Source organism: Molossus molossus, unplaced genomic scaffold, assembly GCF_014108415.1.
Source record: "Molossus molossus isolate mMolMol1 unplaced genomic scaffold, mMolMol1.p scaffold_m16_p_23, whole genome shotgun sequence".
In the NCBI taxonomy this organism is placed as follows: Eukaryota; Metazoa; Chordata; class Mammalia; order Chiroptera; family Molossidae; genus Molossus; species Molossus molossus.
In genome coordinates, this window is record NW_023425359.1 from 21,932,887 (window position 1) to 21,951,739 (window position 18,853).

The 18,853-nt window shown below is 40.2% G+C and overlaps 1 protein-coding gene across 1 annotated transcript; it reads left to right on the top strand.

Annotated features, from left to right (window-relative positions):
- Positions 1–297: 297 nt before the first annotated feature.
- RGS21 (regulator of G protein signaling 21) lies at positions 298–18,540 on the top strand. Its single transcript, XM_036277704.1, has 4 exons — positions 298–308; positions 5,195–5,271; positions 8,608–8,774; positions 18,337–18,540. Exons 1-4 carry the CDS (start codon positions 298–300, stop codon positions 18,538–18,540), a joined length of 459 nt encoding a protein of 152 aa, XP_036133597.1.
- Positions 18,541–18,853: the final 313 nt, after the last annotated feature.

Consider the following 18,853-nt stretch of genomic DNA (forward strand, 5'->3'; position numbering starts at 1 on the left):
TGGATGCCACAGGCTGGGAGAGATGTCACCTGGACTCAAACAGTTATTTGTTACTTAGACATGTCAGTATTTTGACCAGAGAAAAATTAACAACAAAATGAAAAGAAAAGAAAAGAAAAGAAAAGAAAAGAAAAAAAACAGCTGAGAACAGCATGATTGAAAGCATGCCGGTTTGTCAGCCGGGGGACAGGTGTGTGCATACTAACTGTGCTGTCCCCGCTGTCCTACTGCCTTCAGGTTCCGGATCAGTCAGAGAGCAACTCGCATCCCGGTGACACTCAGACAGAGGGACCAAAGATGCCGGTGAAGTGAGTTGCCCTTTAAGGCTATTTTTATCTCGGAAGATGTACAAATGAAACACTTGTATCCTCCTCTGTCTGCATGTTTTGTGTCCTTCCTTTATGACAGATACACGCTCACTGTTGTCTTTCTTCCTGGTTTTTTCCCTCCCTTCTCTCGGGGTGTCTCCTCCGTGTCTGAAACACGGCTTCAGCAGTCAGGGTTGATGCCTGCTCAGGTGCACAAAGGTTGCAGGGGTGGGGACCACTGAGCCCCCTTTTGCGGCATTGCACGGCGTTTGAGGCCAGGCGACTGAGCCCAGGGGCGCGATGAGCGACCTACGCGGGGGCCCCCACAGTTCCCATCTGGCCTGGCTCTGCTCTGGGCTCAGAATATGGGGACTGCTGGCCCGGGAGGCACTCACTTAATGAGGAAACAGAAGGGCAGCCAGCCAAAACCCCATGAAATTCGCAGTGCGGTTTTGGGTCCAGCTACATGGTGAATTTGCACAGCAAAGCTCACACACACACACACACACACACACACACACACACACACACACAGTTACTCTGGTTGTACATTGCAATCATACAGGAAATACACAATGAGAAGATCCAGACAAAAGCTCTGTTAAAGTTCCAACTAAAATTCAAATAAAAGAAAAAGAGAGAGAGAGAGAGAGAGAGAGAGAGAGAGAGAGAGAGAAATGACATGGTCCCCTGAAAGTAACATGCCCAGTAAGATGTAACCAAGTCAGGACACTGTTAGATCCAGTTACTCTCTTTCCCCCCAATTTTTTTTAATCCTCTCCCAAGGACATTTTTCCATTTTTGTTCAGATAGAGTGGGAGGGAGAGAGACGAAGAGAGAGAGAGAAACATCGACGTGAAAGGGACACATCGAGTGGCTGCCACCCAGACGACCAACCAGGGCCGGGGACAAACTGCAACATAGGTACGTGCCCTTAGCGGGAACCAAACCCGGGTCTCTCTGGACCGAAGGCCGACGCTCTAACCGCTGAGCCAAACCGGCCAGGGCCCCAATTTTAATTCAACAGATTCATTTTCTATAGTTGAATTTTTCAAAACATGGAAGATAGTTCTCACTCCCAGCTGACTTAAGACGTACCCTATTTTCATCTGGTAATTTACCAGACTTACGAATCTCTGTCTCTGAACATTTTCTATTGAGTGGCCAATTACTGTGAATTAACTATTACTCAGAGGAAATTTATGTATGCAGTACAATAAAACTCTATCACAGAAAAAGCATTCTCAAAGTATTTATTATTAATGTTCCCAAACAAGCACCGAGCAACTGAGTATTGATACATTCAATCTAGGAAGAATTGTAAAAAGTGTTTGGGTTGCAGACAGATACACCTGTGTTTGAGTCTAACTGCCCATTAATAGATGTGAGATACTGTACCAGTGATTCACATCCCTGAATGTCTTCATTCAAGAGTAACATGGGATTCAAACAGACTCTATCATTTCAAGGTTAAATGACGTAAACTAGACGACATACTTAGCTCCGTGTGGTACAAACTGTAAACACTCAATATACAGTTATGCATTTTAGTGCTATAATACATATTGTCTGGTAACTTAGACCTACATACAATAATTTACTCTTCCACATAATTTTAAATATATAATCAGCCCCGAAATTAAACACCCAACTGGCATTATTCCTTAAAATAGTTGCATTGTGCCTAACTTCTGAAAAACAAATACTGCACTACCACCAACCCTTTCAATGTAGGTAGTTAAAACTGAACCTTTCAAGTCAAACTTGAAATTGGTTAGAAAACAGTAAATCAGAACAACCCAGGCATTATCACACTCCAGCAGGGGTGTCTACTCAGAGGTGGAGGGTAACTTTTCCCTTTATAACAATGTCATCATTTGGTGGACCTTAAATAACTCTACAACAGTCTAGTGCTCAAATTCTGTCATCTCTAATATTCTATAGCTCTGGACGATCTCACATTTTAGTATAGCTTCCTAATTCAAAACATAAGGATTTTACCTTGGTTCTACACCCTCTCTCAGACTTTGCTTCCTTCTGTCCTTATTATTTTCCTGCATTCATGAAGATAATAAAAAGAGCAACCATTTATTTTAATACTTCTATTCCAAAAAGATGCCTTAACATCCAATAAGCTCCTGGCTGAATATTTCTTTTGCTTCTGGCTTAAGAAAACCTGTCTCTCCCTGAAGGACGTGACTAGCCTCCATGCCTTCCAGAATGGATGTTATCCATTTCCTCCAATTTCACACGCCTCAGGGTGGAAGAGAGTGAGGTCTGTGGTCTGTTGCCCCCGAGTGATGTTTTCACTTCATTTCTCCTCTTCCCTTGCCCGGAACACACTGTGAGGCTAATATAATTCAGTGATACCTTTCAATAACCTTCCTCTCACCATTTTCTACCAGCATCTTGCAAGCCATTGCACTCCATTCACTAAAGACTTCCAGACTCGCCACCATTTCGGGTTGATCACTCCTTCATTCGCTGTTATATGTTTAACACATATTTCTTAGACAAGACACATACATACTAATGGCAGGGTATACATTTATTCTTGGATGATGTTGCCTAGAGGCTATTTCTCAGTGTTTTTCTTGGTGGGAAGCTCCTCATTCAAAACTGGCGTCCTGTGTGGCCAGGCTTGACATGAAAATGTCTCTTTGCCCTATTCACGAACATGTATCCCACCAGAGCTTTTAATTCGAATACCCTGCTCACCACCCCATGTCAATCTACAGATAGAGGTGAGATTTTGAAGCACACGTATTTTAAGGGACTGTATGATGATTCAACACTTTTAGAAAGAATTCCTGCATGACCTACCACCTGAGTCAGAGGAGTCACAACATAAGCCCATTAGAGTCACAGGTTTTGTGCTGCAAAAACACTCTTTGGTGCAAAGTTAAGTCTAGACCTGGGTCCCATTCTCCATTTCTGCAAGATGATAACCGAACAACCCGAATGATGTCAAATGCCCATTTGAATGAAAAAGCACCATTTCAAAATGGTTTCACAGGAAAGCACGTGTCCCAAAGCTTAGTCAATCAAAGGAGAAAGGAAACTCAGCTTCCCACCACCGGGGAAGAACATTTGGGATGGGAATGTAAGCAGTGGAAGACAGGAGCATGAATCCCTGCCTCTCCGTCCCCTTGGCCTGTCTTCTATGAGAACAGCCATTATCGTCTGAAAATCCAGTGATGACCACTACAGCAGAAGGGAACACAATCAATACTAACACAAATAATAAAACCACAGCAAATTACAGGAAAGAAGAGACTACAAAAACCTAGAGATGCTCCACAATAGCATAGTTAAGATTAGTCACCTTGATATGCAAATGTGAAATTTTGTAAGAATGACTAGATATAAGACTATTTTATTATCAATCATTTTAATAGAAACCTTCTATTATTAGACCATCTCTGTCCATAACTAACTCATTTGCACATCACAGCTACATAATCATATATATACATATATATACATATACATATATACATATACATACATATATATATGGGGGCTAGCAAATGCTTTCCATGAATGAGGCTTATTTCATCAGGGCCTTTGTTTATTAAGAATAATTCATGATATATTTGTATCTCAAAATTTTATCTCTTAAACCTGATTTATTATTTCTACATCACATCCCCAAAACTATACCTTCTTCAGAACACTTAAGTCTGTACATTTTCTGACTGCTTTGCAGTAGACATTACTTTGTCCTGACAGAGTCCTGGATTTAAATAAATCAGCCAGAACTAGAAGTCGACCAATGTAAGTAAAAATAAAGGCTGTCTCAGAGTAGGGGTAAAGACTTCCCAAAAATATATAGATACACATTTTCAAGATCATGAGATATTAGAAATCCTTAATAAAAATTTTTCGTAAACATTTTTGAGCCCTGGCCACTTTGGCTCAGTGGCTAGAGAGACAGCCTGCAGATCAAAGAGTCATGGGTTCAATTCCAGTCAAGGGCACGTACCTCGGTTGCAGTTCATCCCCGATCCCAGTAGGGGTCGTGCAGGAGGCAATCACTCAATGTGTCTCTCTCACATCAATGTTTCTCTCCCTCTCTCTTCTTCCCTCCCAATCTATGTGAAAAATAAAAACTAAAAAAACCTTTTTGAGATGCATAATTATGAAATGGATACTTTTATATATTATGAAAACTTGGAAAATATTCATTCATTACTGCTGCTATCATGATAACTTTTCAGAAATAGACTAGAAAATGCTCCATAAATTAGCAATTAATATGTTTATAGTAGAAATTTGGTATTTCATAAAACCATGAGCAATATCTCTCTCATTCCTTTATTATAATTCAAACATTTTCAAATATTAGTAACACTCCCAGCTAGATTAATAGATAACTTGCTGATGTCAAGGTACATCCTACTGTGTGTTGAATTTTGTCCACTGTTACCCTCAGAAGAGGGGGTGGTGGGGGGGAGGGAAGAGATAAACCACAGAACTTATATGCATGTACGCATAACCAATGGACATGGACAAAAAAGCGGGGGATGGGGTGGGGGGATGGGGAGGAGGGTGTCAATGCGGTAAAAAAGGAGAAACATCAGTAACAAAAATAAAATTTAAAAAAAAAGGATTGTTGTCCACTGTGGAAAAAATATTGTATTGGTGGGATAAAAGTAGGTTACAGTTGTTTGTATGGAAAACAATACAATAATAAGTAATAACATAAGAATAAACTTGTGTTTTGCATACTCACAACTGTAAACCTACTTTTGCTTATCATGTATAATTATGGTCAATCAATGGTGCAAAGCTCATTTAAAGAATGTGACTCAACAAATACACGCAACTCAACTATTACTATAGGTTATAAAAGAAAAAGATCACAATGCTATTGTCAAGGGTAGATGTTGTTTCTACAGGTCACCAACAACAGAAGCAGTGGTGTGGTCCGAGAACATGGACACTCTCTTAACAGACCAAGGTAAGAACCAACTAAGAACAGGTCTCAAAACGCAACACTTAAAAGCAAATTTTTGGGGGTGGGCGTGGGGACGAAGGGGTCAATGAGGAAAAAAGGGAGAGACATCTGTAATACTTGCAACAATAAAGATTTTTTAAAAAGTATAGTGTTAAATCCTGAAAGTGATAGACATATTACATAGTATGACTTTGATCAATATTCAAAGCATAAGATTCTCTCCAGTCACACAAACTTACAACAGGCCCAAAGTCTAAATGGAATTAGGTTGGGTCAAAAATACAACAAGGTTATAGAAACTCCAAACATTAAAAAAAAAGCAAGCGAGAAATTTTCCATTTTCTTAAACTCATTATCATTTGATCTGTATAATGACTACTTTTGTTACAAGTAGAAAGAAACATACAAACTACTGAAAATTTGCGAATTTAGATAAATCACTTGTTTTTCATGTTATGTAGGCCAAAATAAGTTTATAAAGTATTTCTTTCAACTGAGCTGTTCTCATTTTTAGTAAATACAAAACCACATTTAAATGTATATGTGTATATCAATATGCTCATGTGTTGGTATGTATTTATATTAGATATGATGTCTCAATAAGGTAATTTAGGCCAATTATAAATAAGATATCTCAGATGGATCTCAAGAAGTTCCTGCATCCTTTGTCAGTGAACTAGTCACTGACAAAGGATGCAGGAACTTCTTGAGATAAATCAGTCTGCTTTGCAGGGAATGACATTATAGAGACATATTCAGACAATGTTTAAAATGTGGCATTGTGCTGGGCTGGTGTGGCTCAGTGGTTGAACGTCAACCCATGCACTAAGAGGTCACCAGTTCGATTCCCAGTCAGGGCACATGCCCAGGTTGTGAGTCAAATCCCCAGTGAGGGGCATGTAGGAGGTGGCCAATCGATGTTCTCTCTCACTGATGTTTCTATCTCTCTCCATCTCCCTTCCTCTCTCTCTAAAATAAAAAAATAAAAAAAAATTTTTAAGTTGCATTGTTTGAACTACTCAAATGGCATTTCCATGTTAGATTTACAAAGTAAATTATCAGAACATTTAAAAGTTTAACACATAAGGAAGCTGAATAAATTCTTTGTTTGTTTTTTTTAGTACGTGCTCCTAGCAGGAACCAAACCAGGGACTCTCTGGTCCACAGGTCAATGCTCCAACCGCTGAGCCAAACTGGCCAGGGCTGAATAAATTCTTTATGGCTCTTCATTCATACAGAGAGAGTTACACTGAATTAGATAAAACTATACTCTGATTTTTATCACTCTGAAATAACTAACTCTCAAAGCAGAGGCATAAAATAATTCACATTAGTCCTAGAATTCCACCAGAGTCAGATACGAAACACCGTAAGAATAGAGAGTTCCATATTTGTAAGTTTTGAATGGCGTGATTTGTTTTCTTTTTTCCTTAAATGTAGAACCAGTGGGACAGACCAGGTTAGCTCAGAGCAGACAGCTTCTCTGCCAGTGGGTGGGGACCGTACCACTGAACGGAGCCCTGGAGGCTTAGAGAACAGATGCTGCTAGATGCTTATCTCCAGGGATCTACATCTCATGCCCACATAGCGTGGGAAAGTCACAGATCCATCTGAACAACTGTGTGGTTCTTGTAGTTTATATAGCACCAGATAACAAGTTTCATGCCTTTTAATGCTGTTGACAATTCAAAGACTCACCAGATTATCTGTTTTGTTGACGAGAGGATGAGCCTGGCGTGCACTGGGCACGGGCATTCGAGTGGGTTTCGCCAACGATTACTTAAGATGACCTCATTCTTTCTTGTGTCAGCCCCTTCTGGATCCAACCAATAGCCATCCCATCCTGCAGAGTGTGTGTTCAGATCATCGGGTTTTCATTGTATGTAACATGTTATTCCAAGTACACTTGACATACTTTGCACATTCAAATTGTATGGATAGGACAGACAAACCGTTGCATTAATAGTATGTTCAAGACAGTTTTTGTTGTTTATTCTATTCCGTTGTGCCCTAAGGTGATAACAATTGTTATTTCAGAATAGTCCTTCATTGAAATCGCAGGATGGGAGAAAATAATACTTGCTTCTTGACCTCTGACTTCCCATCTCTCCGGGATGCATTTCGATAATCCTCACTGGGGAAAAAGCTTTATAGGCCATCATGAACCTGCAATATTCTTTCAGTATTATTAAAGTATACTTTACCATCCATATAACATATATTTTTATTACAAATTCTGTTTACAGCCCACAAAGTCATCATTATTTGGACCCAACTCATAGAAATTTTTCATTCAAAACTACTGAGAGGATTTTTTTATAACTAAATTTGGGTCACAGAAGCTTCTTGGATATATTTTTAATTAATTAATCAATTAAGTTTTTATTACAGAGGTCTCTCCTTTTTTCCCCTTTGACTCCCTCTACCTCCTCCTCATTCTTGCTGACCCGCCCCCACCTTCACGAAACTGTTGTCTGTGCCCATTGGTTGTGCATAGATGTATATAAGTCCTTGGGTTTATCTCTTCTCCCCTCCCCCATCCCCTGTCCTCTTAGGTTCCTCAGTCTGTTTCCTATTTCCACATCTCTGGATCTATTTTGTTCCTCCACTTATTTTTTTCATTATATTCCACAAATAACTGAGATCACGTGATACTGGTCTTTCTCTAATTGGCTTATTTTGATTAGCATTGGATGTATTTTTTAATTCAGGAAGCATGCAGTTAATTGGATTTTTTATAGTGCTCCCATATTAATGACATTTACACTGTTGACACCAAACATCTTGCCAGTTACTTTTTTATTTAGAGATTAGAGTTGGCCAATATATTTACCCGAAACTAACCAAGACAAGCCCCTCCCCCTTTGTTTGAAGAAGCCCAAACCGACACAATCTAACATCTCAGCATCAAATTGTGTTTTCTCAACAACTCATAACCAACGTATTCTTACTGTAAATCAGGAATGTCATTAACTTGGTCTGAGCTCAGTGTAATGGGTCTATAAAGTCAAGTCCGTGTGATTTTTCTATGAAGTAAATGACATTAGAAATTTCCCTAAACATAATTCCTGGACTTCTCAGACCTAAAGAAAAAAAAGTTACAGGTTCTCTTTGTTAACTGGAACTGGTTGAACTATAGATACAATATTTTATGCTTATGATGACTGATGCAAGTAAAGTTTTCAAAGTTAAAAACTAAAACATATAATTGTTATATTTAGAGGAATAATAAATATTTGCCACTGACTACTCAATAAATGCTCCCACTATGCAAGGTACTTATTCTGGTCATGTTACTGAGTTATACGGTATACACACATTTTCTTATATATTTTATAGCTGGTCTGGATGCTTTTCGAACGTTTCTAAAATCAGAGTTTAGTGAAGAAAATGTTGAGTTCTGGCTCGCCTGCGAAGACTTCAAGAAAACAGAAAGTGCAGAGAAAATCGCTTCCAAAGCCAAGATGATTTATTCTGAATTCATTGAGGCTGACGCCCCTAAAGAGGTGAGTAAAACATCCCGGCTTTATGAATATTCATCCCCTAGCAAATCTGCTCCCAATTAAAAGATACTAAATCCGTCTAAAGGGAAATAGAATTGCCCCTCTGTATTCCAATGGAAAACGCCGGTGCACGCCTGTAGCTCCTGAGGAGGGTTCTGTTCTCCCCTGACTGGGCGAGTTTTCTCAGCACCACACTCGGCTCCGGAGGAACGGTGTCTATTCTCTCAAACGAAATAGCTCGGACGTTACCCCTCTGGAAGACTGACTTAAACGTGCTCTCGGATTTCAGGTTCCCTTTGTCTTCCCTTTTCAAAACCGTGGAAGTCAATGTGGAATAGAGATTTGGAATAATTTTTCTTTTTTAACTAAAAATAGTATAGAGAGGAAAGAAACAATTCTTAACCAACAGTATACATTCTTCTTTTCTGATCTTTTAGAGGCAGGTAATAATGTCTTACTTTCCAAAGAAGGGTTTGCTGACCTTTACTTGTTTGATGGTGGAAATGAGCCAAAGTTGGAAGCGCTGTGTCAAGGGGTCAGGACCCACCTATACCGCTTTTGGATCAGAAAAGTGGGGGAGGGGCCTTAGAGATACATCTGGAATCACTTTGATAGTAGACCCCAAAAGAGCTGTATGTAACATTACATTTTTATTTGATTTAATTTTCAAAACTAAAACCATGATCCTCTCCACCTACCCCCCTAATGTTGAACTTTAAAGTTTAAACAGTGTATATATTGTAGTTTAAACAATACCTTCAGCTTTGATTCCTCGCTGACTATACTTTGACGCGTAAGGAACAAACAGAAAATCACATTAACCACTAGTACAAGTCATCCTCCCCCCAGGAGCGATGACAATATCCTCAAACGTGACCATTACCATAGTGTCTCATCTAGAACTGGGACTCATAGTATAAGAAGGGTTGTTGTATGTATGGGGGCAAAAGACAGAACAGATGAGATGCAAACACGTTCAGAAAATCTAGAGCATAAACGTGCCATATTAGTAGTTCAAGTTTAGACGGACACTAATTACTTCAGTCCATACTGGTCCGCAGGATATTCCAGAAATATAAGCCACTGGACTGACTGGAATTTGTAGGGGGGAAAAAATGGAATTCACCTCCTGTGGATCTATTTCAATATTCATTTCTCAGTCACCACCTGGAAAATCCATAAATAATTCTTTAAAGTTTAGAATATAGTACAAAAGATTTATCAAGTTGATTCATGTGTCATTCTCTAAAGGCTTTGAAATCCACACTGATGATATTCTACTTAGCGCGATATTAGTTTGAAAGCCCGATGTTTTTCTTCTTTATGAATCCATCAAATTAACAGAGATTGTTTTAGGATAACATTCTTAAACATTATGTAGACTGAATAAAATATAACTACATTTAATGACTCCTTTTCAAGGAATAGATTATATTGTCTCCTTGAAGTGTCTAAAATGTTAGCATTGGATATGACAAAATTCATTGAAAACAAAGAAGCATATATATACATTTGAAATAGTCATTATCTTTCCTATTATTTGCCATTAACTGTTTCCAATTCAAATTACTAAAGGGCATGTGCCTCCTATATCATACAGCAATTGCAGTCTTCAACGTATTTCTCCATAGTCTATCAGTTACATGTTAAATATAATACAATTGTTGGTATGCTGATTCATTAAACAGATTATTTGAGTGGTTCTCCCCACGATGAAATCACAGAGTAGAAGGGGAGGTTCACCTATAATAGAACCAGTCAATACACACTCAGCAATATAATAACAAAACCACAAAGTTTGGTATTAACACAGTGGGTTAGGGATTAAATCTAGCTGGAGAGTTCGGAGATGGATTTACAGAGTGGTTGACACTTGGAAAGGTACGTCGTGTAAAATAAGTAATATCTATCAAGAAAGCAAATAAAGAATGTTTCAGACTAAGGGCATGGTGGTATAGCATGGAGGTACAAAGTTCTCTAGTGTTTTCCGGAAATTACAAGCATTTTGATATTGCTAATGAGGAGATGGGGGAATGAGGTTCAATAGACGGTGGTAGAGAAAAGAAAAGATAGGAAGTTTTCTAGATTTATCTACCGGCAGACTTAACAAGACAAGGTGATATATTTGATATGGAAGGTGGAAAATATGACCCTCATAATAGAAAATTAATTCTTGAGTTAATTTTCTGTGAGAATATTCTCCATTTTTCTATACTCAATTAGAGTATAACTGACTCTTACAAAGAATCAAAATCATAACCAATTTCCTTGATAGAAAAGCTTCAAAAACAATGACAAGGTCATATTATCAGGATGCCCATTAAGTCCCATTTACTTTCTTTTCCATTTTTTGTGTCTTTATATCATCTGTAAAATTGCCAGCATGACTTAATAATTTTTAATTGATTCAATTAGACAGTTGACAATTAGGCAAGACTAAATGTACTAAATGATCCCTGTCTATACATTGATGTTACTGTGGTTTTCAGTTTCCTGTTCAAATAGGCAAAGACTGAACATAAAAATTGAACTTTTGGGTCTTAAGAGATTATAAAATAATTTCAACTGGACGTCATGCCCTCATTGTGTGACTTTCTCTGGATTCTACACCGACAGAGAGTTAGCGTGATTTAGGAAAACCTAAACTCTGGTTACACCTGGCCCAGAATTCAGATTCTGTAATCTTGTGGTAAGCGATTTCTTCTCTCTGAGGCTCAATTTCTTCACGTAAAAAATGCATTTATATTTTAAAAAGCGTATAATGACTGCACAGGACAGATGATCATGATGAATGAGATCAGGTGTTCACACGTGCAGAGCAATTTTCAGCAAATGTTAAAACCCCTCTTCTTTAAACCAGTCACTCTGAGCACGGAGTCAACCTGAAAACAACCATCATCTAATTGCTAAAAACATTTGAAGACAAGCAACTCTAAAAGGCTTAAAAAAATGTACATGTCACCCTGGTCAGTTTGACTCAGCGGTGGAGCGTCTGCCTGAGGTCCAGAGAGACCTGGGTTCGGTTCCTGCTAAAGGCATGTACCTCAGTTGCAGTTTGTCCCCGGCCCTGGTTGGGTCGTGCGGGTGGCAGCCACTCGATGTGTCCCTTTCACGTCGATGTTTCTCTCTCTCTCTTCCCCTCCCCACTCTATCTGAACAAAAAATGGAAAAATGTCCTCGGGTGAGGATTAAAAAAAAAATGTACGTGTCTATATTATAAAAACATGTTAAAATATAAAAACTGCTTTTGGATAAGAAGAGCTATGCATTCAATGAATTGTATCCAGATAGTCTCAGAAGAAAACACTGCAGAAAAAGAATATGCGTGAGCCAGTGATTTTGACTAAGTGGCTTAAAACTTACTAGACAAGCAACACATTTCTTACAGTGTCTCTGCTTTGCTCATGGTAAGAACTTGTGAATGACAAAGGAAAGAATTCCTAAACTTGTACTTATTATCCCTTCAATTTGGACCACTAATTTCACAATTTGAAAATTATTTTATTTGAAAATTTAAAAAATAACATTGCGCCCTGGCCAGTTTGGCTCAGCGGTGAGAGCGTCGGCCTGTGGTCCGGAGAGTCCCAGGTTCAGTTCCCGCTAAGGGCATGTACCTCGGTTGCAGTTTGTCCTCGGCCCTGGTTGGGTCGTGTGGGTGGCAGCCACTCGATGTGTCCCTTTCACATCGATGTTTCCCTCTCTCTCTCTCTCTCTCTCTCTCTCTCTCTCTCTCTCTCCTCCTTCCACTCTATCTGAACAAAAACTAGAAAACTGTCCTCGGGTGAGGATAAAAAAAAAAATTTTTTCATTCAAATCATGTGAAAACATATAAGGCCCAGTGTAGGGTCATAGGAAAACCAAAAGGGACTCTTGAAAACGTTTCCTTCCTGCAAAAATAACGTGTTGGCAGCCAAATGAGAGTAGAACTGCAGGCAGAGAAGGCTGTCGCGTGATTACTCGCAGTTAACAAAATCATATGAGTATCAAAAATGTCCCGGGTCTTTACAATAACAGTGCTTTTCAGCAACGACCCCAAACGACATTTAGAAGGCAGGCATCTGTGTGCAGGGGGCTGTGGTCCATGGCAGCTGCAGGGAGCCCCTTTCAAACGGACAGGATTTAAGAGCCTCTGAGTGCTTGTGAGGACCATGGCTCCTCTTCTGTAGGAACCACAAGCCTGCATCTTGCTTTCTGATTGGCAGGGCAGTGGTCCCGGATCTCTAAGACAATTCATGACCTTTTGAAAAACGTGGAATTAAAATATTGTATTCCTCAGAGTCCGTGAAACTGACGAGTATCCATGCAAACAGAATGGAAGTGACTCATTCGTATCAGTAAACAACGCGGATGGGACTCTGCTGAGTCCGTCAACTGATGAACGGCCCAGTCCCTGCTCTGGACCTACTAGCTTGAGACTCAGCAAAGTCTAAGCTTCGAAGTACAGCCCAAGAGCTCAGAATGTCTTCAAGATCACACAGGTGGAAAGCCTGCGTCTCTGAAGGTCACCTCCCAGGAATCACCGTCCCTGTATTCCAAGCTCAGCTTCTGTCTTACTTTTTTTTTTTTTTTTAATTTTTTTTTTTTTTATCCTCACCCGAGGACATTTTTCCATTCCTTGTTCAGGTAGAGTGGGAGGGAGAGAGAGGAAGAGAGAGAGAGGGAAACATCGATGTGAAAGGGACACATCGAGTGGCTGCCACCCGCACGACCAACCAGGGCCGGGGACAAACTGCAACCGAGGTACATGCCCTTAGCGGGAACCGAACCTGGGTCTCTCCGGACCGCAGGCGGACGCTCTAACCGCTGAGCCAAACCGGCCAGGGCTGTCTTACTTTTTAAGAGAGAAATGTATCCATGTGTCTTCTGGTGGAATCCAACCAAATACAAAATTTGAGATCAGTGCAAAGTTAGGGGTGAAGTTTGCAGACATACCCCCAGAAGTGATTCCGTTAAAGAAAAGTATGCGTCAAAATAGATATTAAGAAATCTTTTCACTTTTTTCCTGATGCTGACATTTCAGAAAAGTCAAGATAAAAAGACAGCCGTTTTGGTAGCTGATCCTCAAACGTCACTTTAACTTCTCAGGAGCATTTAGCAAAATGGATCCCTCTCTCTGCTGAAATGCTGTCTTCACACGGCTTCTAGTATTTCATTTCCTCCTCTCCTATTGGCCCCTCTTTAACAATGTCTCTTGCTGTTCCTGTTCACAGCCCCACACCCACTATAAGGAGGGAGGAGGTCCTCATTCCCTTTCTGCCTGCACTTTCTGTCCTGGGATCTCATCCAGTCCATGGCTGCAAAGGACATCTCAAGTGAACAAAGTCTAACCTGAGTCCTGATGTTCTCCCCAAAACTTTCTTCTACCTGAGTCTCTCCAGCTCTTTTCTTTTTTCTTTTTTATTCCTCACCTGAGGATACTTTTCTAATTACTAGCAGATAGAGTGGGAGGGAGGGAGAGAGAGACAGAGAGAAACATCGATGTGATAGAGCCACATCGACTGGCTGCCTCCCCCACGACCTGACCAGGGCTGGGGATGAACCGAGGTACGTGCCCTTGATGGGAATTGAACCCGCGACTCTTTGGTCTGCAGGCCGACGCTCTCACCGCTGAGCCAAACCAGCCAGGGCCAGTCTCTCCATCTCCATCTCTGTCAAAGGCAACCCTGTTCTTCTCATTGCTCTGGGTAAACACTTGGTCGTCCTGGATCCCTTCTGTCCAGACCCCATCCCCAAGCCGTCAGGACTTTCTGTCGTTTCGCCTTCAGAATATTCCTAAAAGCCAGTCATTCCTGAAGTGTTCCCTCCTCGCCCCAGGCCGTAACTGTGCAATTACAAGTCCCATCCGGTCTCCTGTCTAAATTCCTTGCAGATCTATGCATCTCCCTTCGTTTCTGGGACATCACACAGCCTAACTCACCGTCATTGCCCATCTTAACTCACATCGATTGTGTATGATATAAAATAGCCATATAAAGACTTAGCTCATCAGTACTAATAGTCAGGAAATATTAACTTTTAGCTTTTATAGTTAAAATAATCATCTTTAAATATCCCTATGATTATATTAGATACAATGCCATTGTTCAAACATTTTGCCATAGGAGAAGGCAGAGTCACCAGAAAAAAACCTAGGTAGAGAAGACTTGGAACCAAACTTGGAGAATGAATCTCTGCGCTGCTTGTATTTTGAGGAACATGTAGAGAAACAAGGAATTTGGAAGGAAATAGGGAAAAGATAGCAAATAAATGACGGGTTCATCCCACGCCATGAACTATTGAATTCCCTTTGTGGGGAACTGACAAATCTTTGCCCCCTGGTAATCAGATTGAATACTCAACCTGAACTGAAGCCGTCATTCCCAAATCTGTTTAAGCAAGGAATCAAATTTCTTAAGGTTTTTACATCAAAATGATGTATAATGATAAGGAAATTAGTGACTCTCCTTCTGTGATCAAGGGAAGCTTCTGGGAGAATATTCAACTTCAGCTAAATTGTGAGAGACGAGGAAAACCTGCCTAGAATGAAATGGTGGGAAGAGGGCTTACGGGGCCGAAACAGCATCACTGAGGACTGTAGGCGTGAGACCCGCTCAGGGAGAGCGACCAGCACTAAGGCCCCCCGAGGGCAAGGAGCAGATGCTTTGGGGATAACACGTGGGGGGCGTCCAGGTGTGAGGGAGCCCCGGTGCCAGGGCAAGTTTCTGTTGTAAAGGATAAGGGGTTTTCGGCTGAACACGTCCACGACAGAAGTGATATTTGGGTGAAACTGACACCATAATGCTATTTACAGTGTTCAGGAGGGAAAGACATTATAAAAAGAGGTATCAGGTAAGAGATAAATTCTGTGGTTTAGGGACAAGATTTGGGATAAAAATAAATGAATGAACATTAAACTAGGGAGATAGGAGTGCGAATGAAAAAATGACCATTGCCTCTGGTTGGTGTGGCTCAGTGGTTGAGCATTGGCCCTGCACCAAGAGGTCGCCGGTTCGATTCCTGGTCAGGGCACATGTCCAGGCTGTGGGCCTGATCCCCAGTGGGGGGCATGCAGGAGGCGGCCCATCGATGTCCTCTCTCATCGATGTTTCTCTCTCTCTCTCCCTCTCCCTTCCTCTCTCTCTAAAATCAATAAAGAAAAAAAATGTTAATGACCATTGTGAAATTACAAAATAAAAGATGGATGAGAAGTATATATATGTGTAATATATAAAGGTCATATATGTATCTGATTGGAGATGAGAGAGAAAAGAGCGGTCAGAGATAACTCCTAAGTTCCAAGCTCGAACAACTTAGAGAAAAATAATGACATTTATACACACATGAGGGTGTGATGTTTTGTCACTGACGTGAAGCTGAGTTGCCGAGACACATCTTCATGAGACCACTGATAACCTCCCAGGAACAGCATCTCTGCTCATCACTCAGGTCTCAATAGCTGATATTGGCAGATCCTTGGCAGAAAAGCAAGCAAATCAGAAAATGAAAGGGAAAAGTCAGAAGTACAAGCTTAATTATTTTAGTGTATGATATTAGTGATCAGTATTGCATGGAAATGAAATGGTCCTCTTCAAAATTTCAACATGATTTTGAGCAACTATAGAAACGTTCTCTCACTTGCTTTATGCAACATATATTTACAGAGTCCTTAGGTCATGCAAGGTATAACGAGGATTTGGAAAATGCAGATGTCATCTAAGAAACACAAAGTCCTTTGAGAGGTCAGAAAAGGGGGGGAAATCTACAGGTGAACTTCACAAAGTGAATGTTATTTGAACGTCACCTTAAAGACAAAAGATTGTGAGGGAGCGGAGTGAACAGGAGTGAGTTTCAGCTAGACTGGTATGGGGTGGGGAAAATGGTCCTAGGCAGGGAAAAGGCGAGGAATTTGAGGAAAATTGCCTACCTCGGTGGGAATACCAAGAACATGCAGAAGAGGGGGAAATGTGTACATTAGGACCACATTGCAAAGGCCCTTGAATGCCAGAATAATGGCTTGGACCCTAGTCCCTTAAATCGGGACTAAGGAGTCCATGCAGGTGTTAGGTTCTGATTGAAATAATGATGAGGTGACACTGTGCCCCAGGAAAACACTGGCCTGCTGTCGGTGAACACTCACCCCATGAATGAGAGCCTCAAAGAGCTAAGTTGCTATGGTTACCATATTGGGGTAGAAAGTGAAACAAATTGCAGGTGATGGCCTTAAAGAATTAACTACATAGTTCAAGGAGGGGAACAGGCAATGTGTATTAAAATATTAAAATAATTTTATTATTCCTTATCTCATTTGGTCCTGAAAGCTCTCTCAGAGGCTATTACTATTCTCATTTACACCATGGGTGTCAAAGATTAAAGGAAAGTATAGAATTTGTGTCACTCATGTGAATAGCAAGTAAGTAGCTGACTTGGTTGCAGGTCTGTCCGCCTATCTTTCAACATCGAGTCAATAAAGACAAGTTGTCATTTACAGGAGTGGGCAAAAGTAGGTTTACAGTTGCGAGTCCATGAAACAGTTTATTCTTGTATGATCAATTATTTATTCATTATTGTATTATTATTATTTATATTATTAACCTATTTTTGTAGAGTTTTCCTTTAACCACACCCCAAAATTCTAGCAGTAGGACAACCTCCCCCATTTTGCTACGAGACATTTTAATTGAATTCCGCACATGTCTATGGTTGCCAGTTATGTATTAGATACGTCTGCTGCCTGCCCCAGGATAGAATGATGAGTAAAGTGTTGCACCTGTCTGAGGGGATCCTTACACGCTAAGATTCCAAACTTTTTTGGACTTCACCAATGGTTTCTGTTTACGTGAAACAACTTGGACATGAAACGTTCTGCTTCTCAAGATACACCCGAGGATATGTGTGGAGTGGCACAGGTCTCGCCACAAGAAGGTTTGGGGCACTTTACCTACTGGCAAGTGACTGCTGTATCCAATCTGATAAATCCCTCTGAGACCTTGCTGGGAATACTTACGTGTGGCGATGGATACATGCACACATGTACACAATAAATACATCTGTGTAGAGGTATATTCTATAGACGACGTGGGGTTGGTGTAGAGGGGAGTGTTCTTTGGTTTATTTTGGCAAAAAATAAATAAATAAGATACAAATGATCATGAAAAGCAACACATGGGAACGAGCGTGGGGAACAGGTTGATAGAACCCATCTTATAAGCACAGTTATTGATCTGCCTCTGGAAAGTAAATTTTAGATCTTAAGACCAAAATACTAGGGGGAAAAAATAAAGGATGGGTGGAAAAAAAATTTAAATCATAAAATATTTTGTTTTCTTTTTTACTTTGCCATTTTTTAAATCATTTCAACATAGGGCTTTCCCCGTGTTCTTGTCAATGCCAACCCTCTCAACCTAGGAAAAAACATGCACCAGGCATGCATTCTGCACCTGGACATGAATGCGTGACCTTTCTGCTGTTTTGCATTATCTTTGTGTTTGGGGAAAAAAAATTCAAATACTATGTGAACCCACCATCTGTATAAATCGTGCATTCTTTGATTATACTAATCTAATGCTATGGAATCTTATTTCCACAGATTAACATTGACTTCAGTACCAGGGACCTCATCTCGAAGAATATTGCAGAACCAACTCTCAAATGTTTTGATGAGGCTCAGAAGTTAATCTATAGCCTCATGGCCAAGGATTCTTTCCCTCGATTTCTCAAGTCTGAGATTTATAAGAAACTCGTGGATAGCAAACAGGTTGCAAACCATAAAAAATGGCTCCCTTTCTTGTAAGGAAGGTAAAGGACAAACTGATAATCGAGTTATAATTTGGGGGGAGGAACAAGGGATTGGAAAGACCAGCTCTTTATCACTACACTTCAAGGCAAAAATGTTTTCCATGTGCAACACCATGTAAGTTTTTTAGGGTTTAGGAAACACTTTCTTTTTATTCTGATGGAAAAATAATATTTCAACTCTGAAGCCTGAATTTCCAAGTCATTTGTTTAGAATTTATTCATTTTATCAGATACTTAAAAATCTTCTACCAGGAGGGTGCAAAGGGAGTTTGGAGAGATATAATACGCTCTTAAAAACAGGAGTGGAT

Excerpts from the sequence above, each read along its gene's own strand:
- RGS21 (XM_036277704.1), top strand. Across the intron at positions 5,272-8,607 it reads CACTCTCTTAACAGACCAAG|CTGGTCTGGATGCTTTTCGA; the intron begins GTAAGAACCAAC and ends TATATTTTATAG. Across the intron at positions 8,775-18,336 it reads AGGCTGACGCCCCTAAAGAG|ATTAACATTGACTTCAGTAC; the intron begins GTGAGTAAAACA and ends TTATTTCCACAG.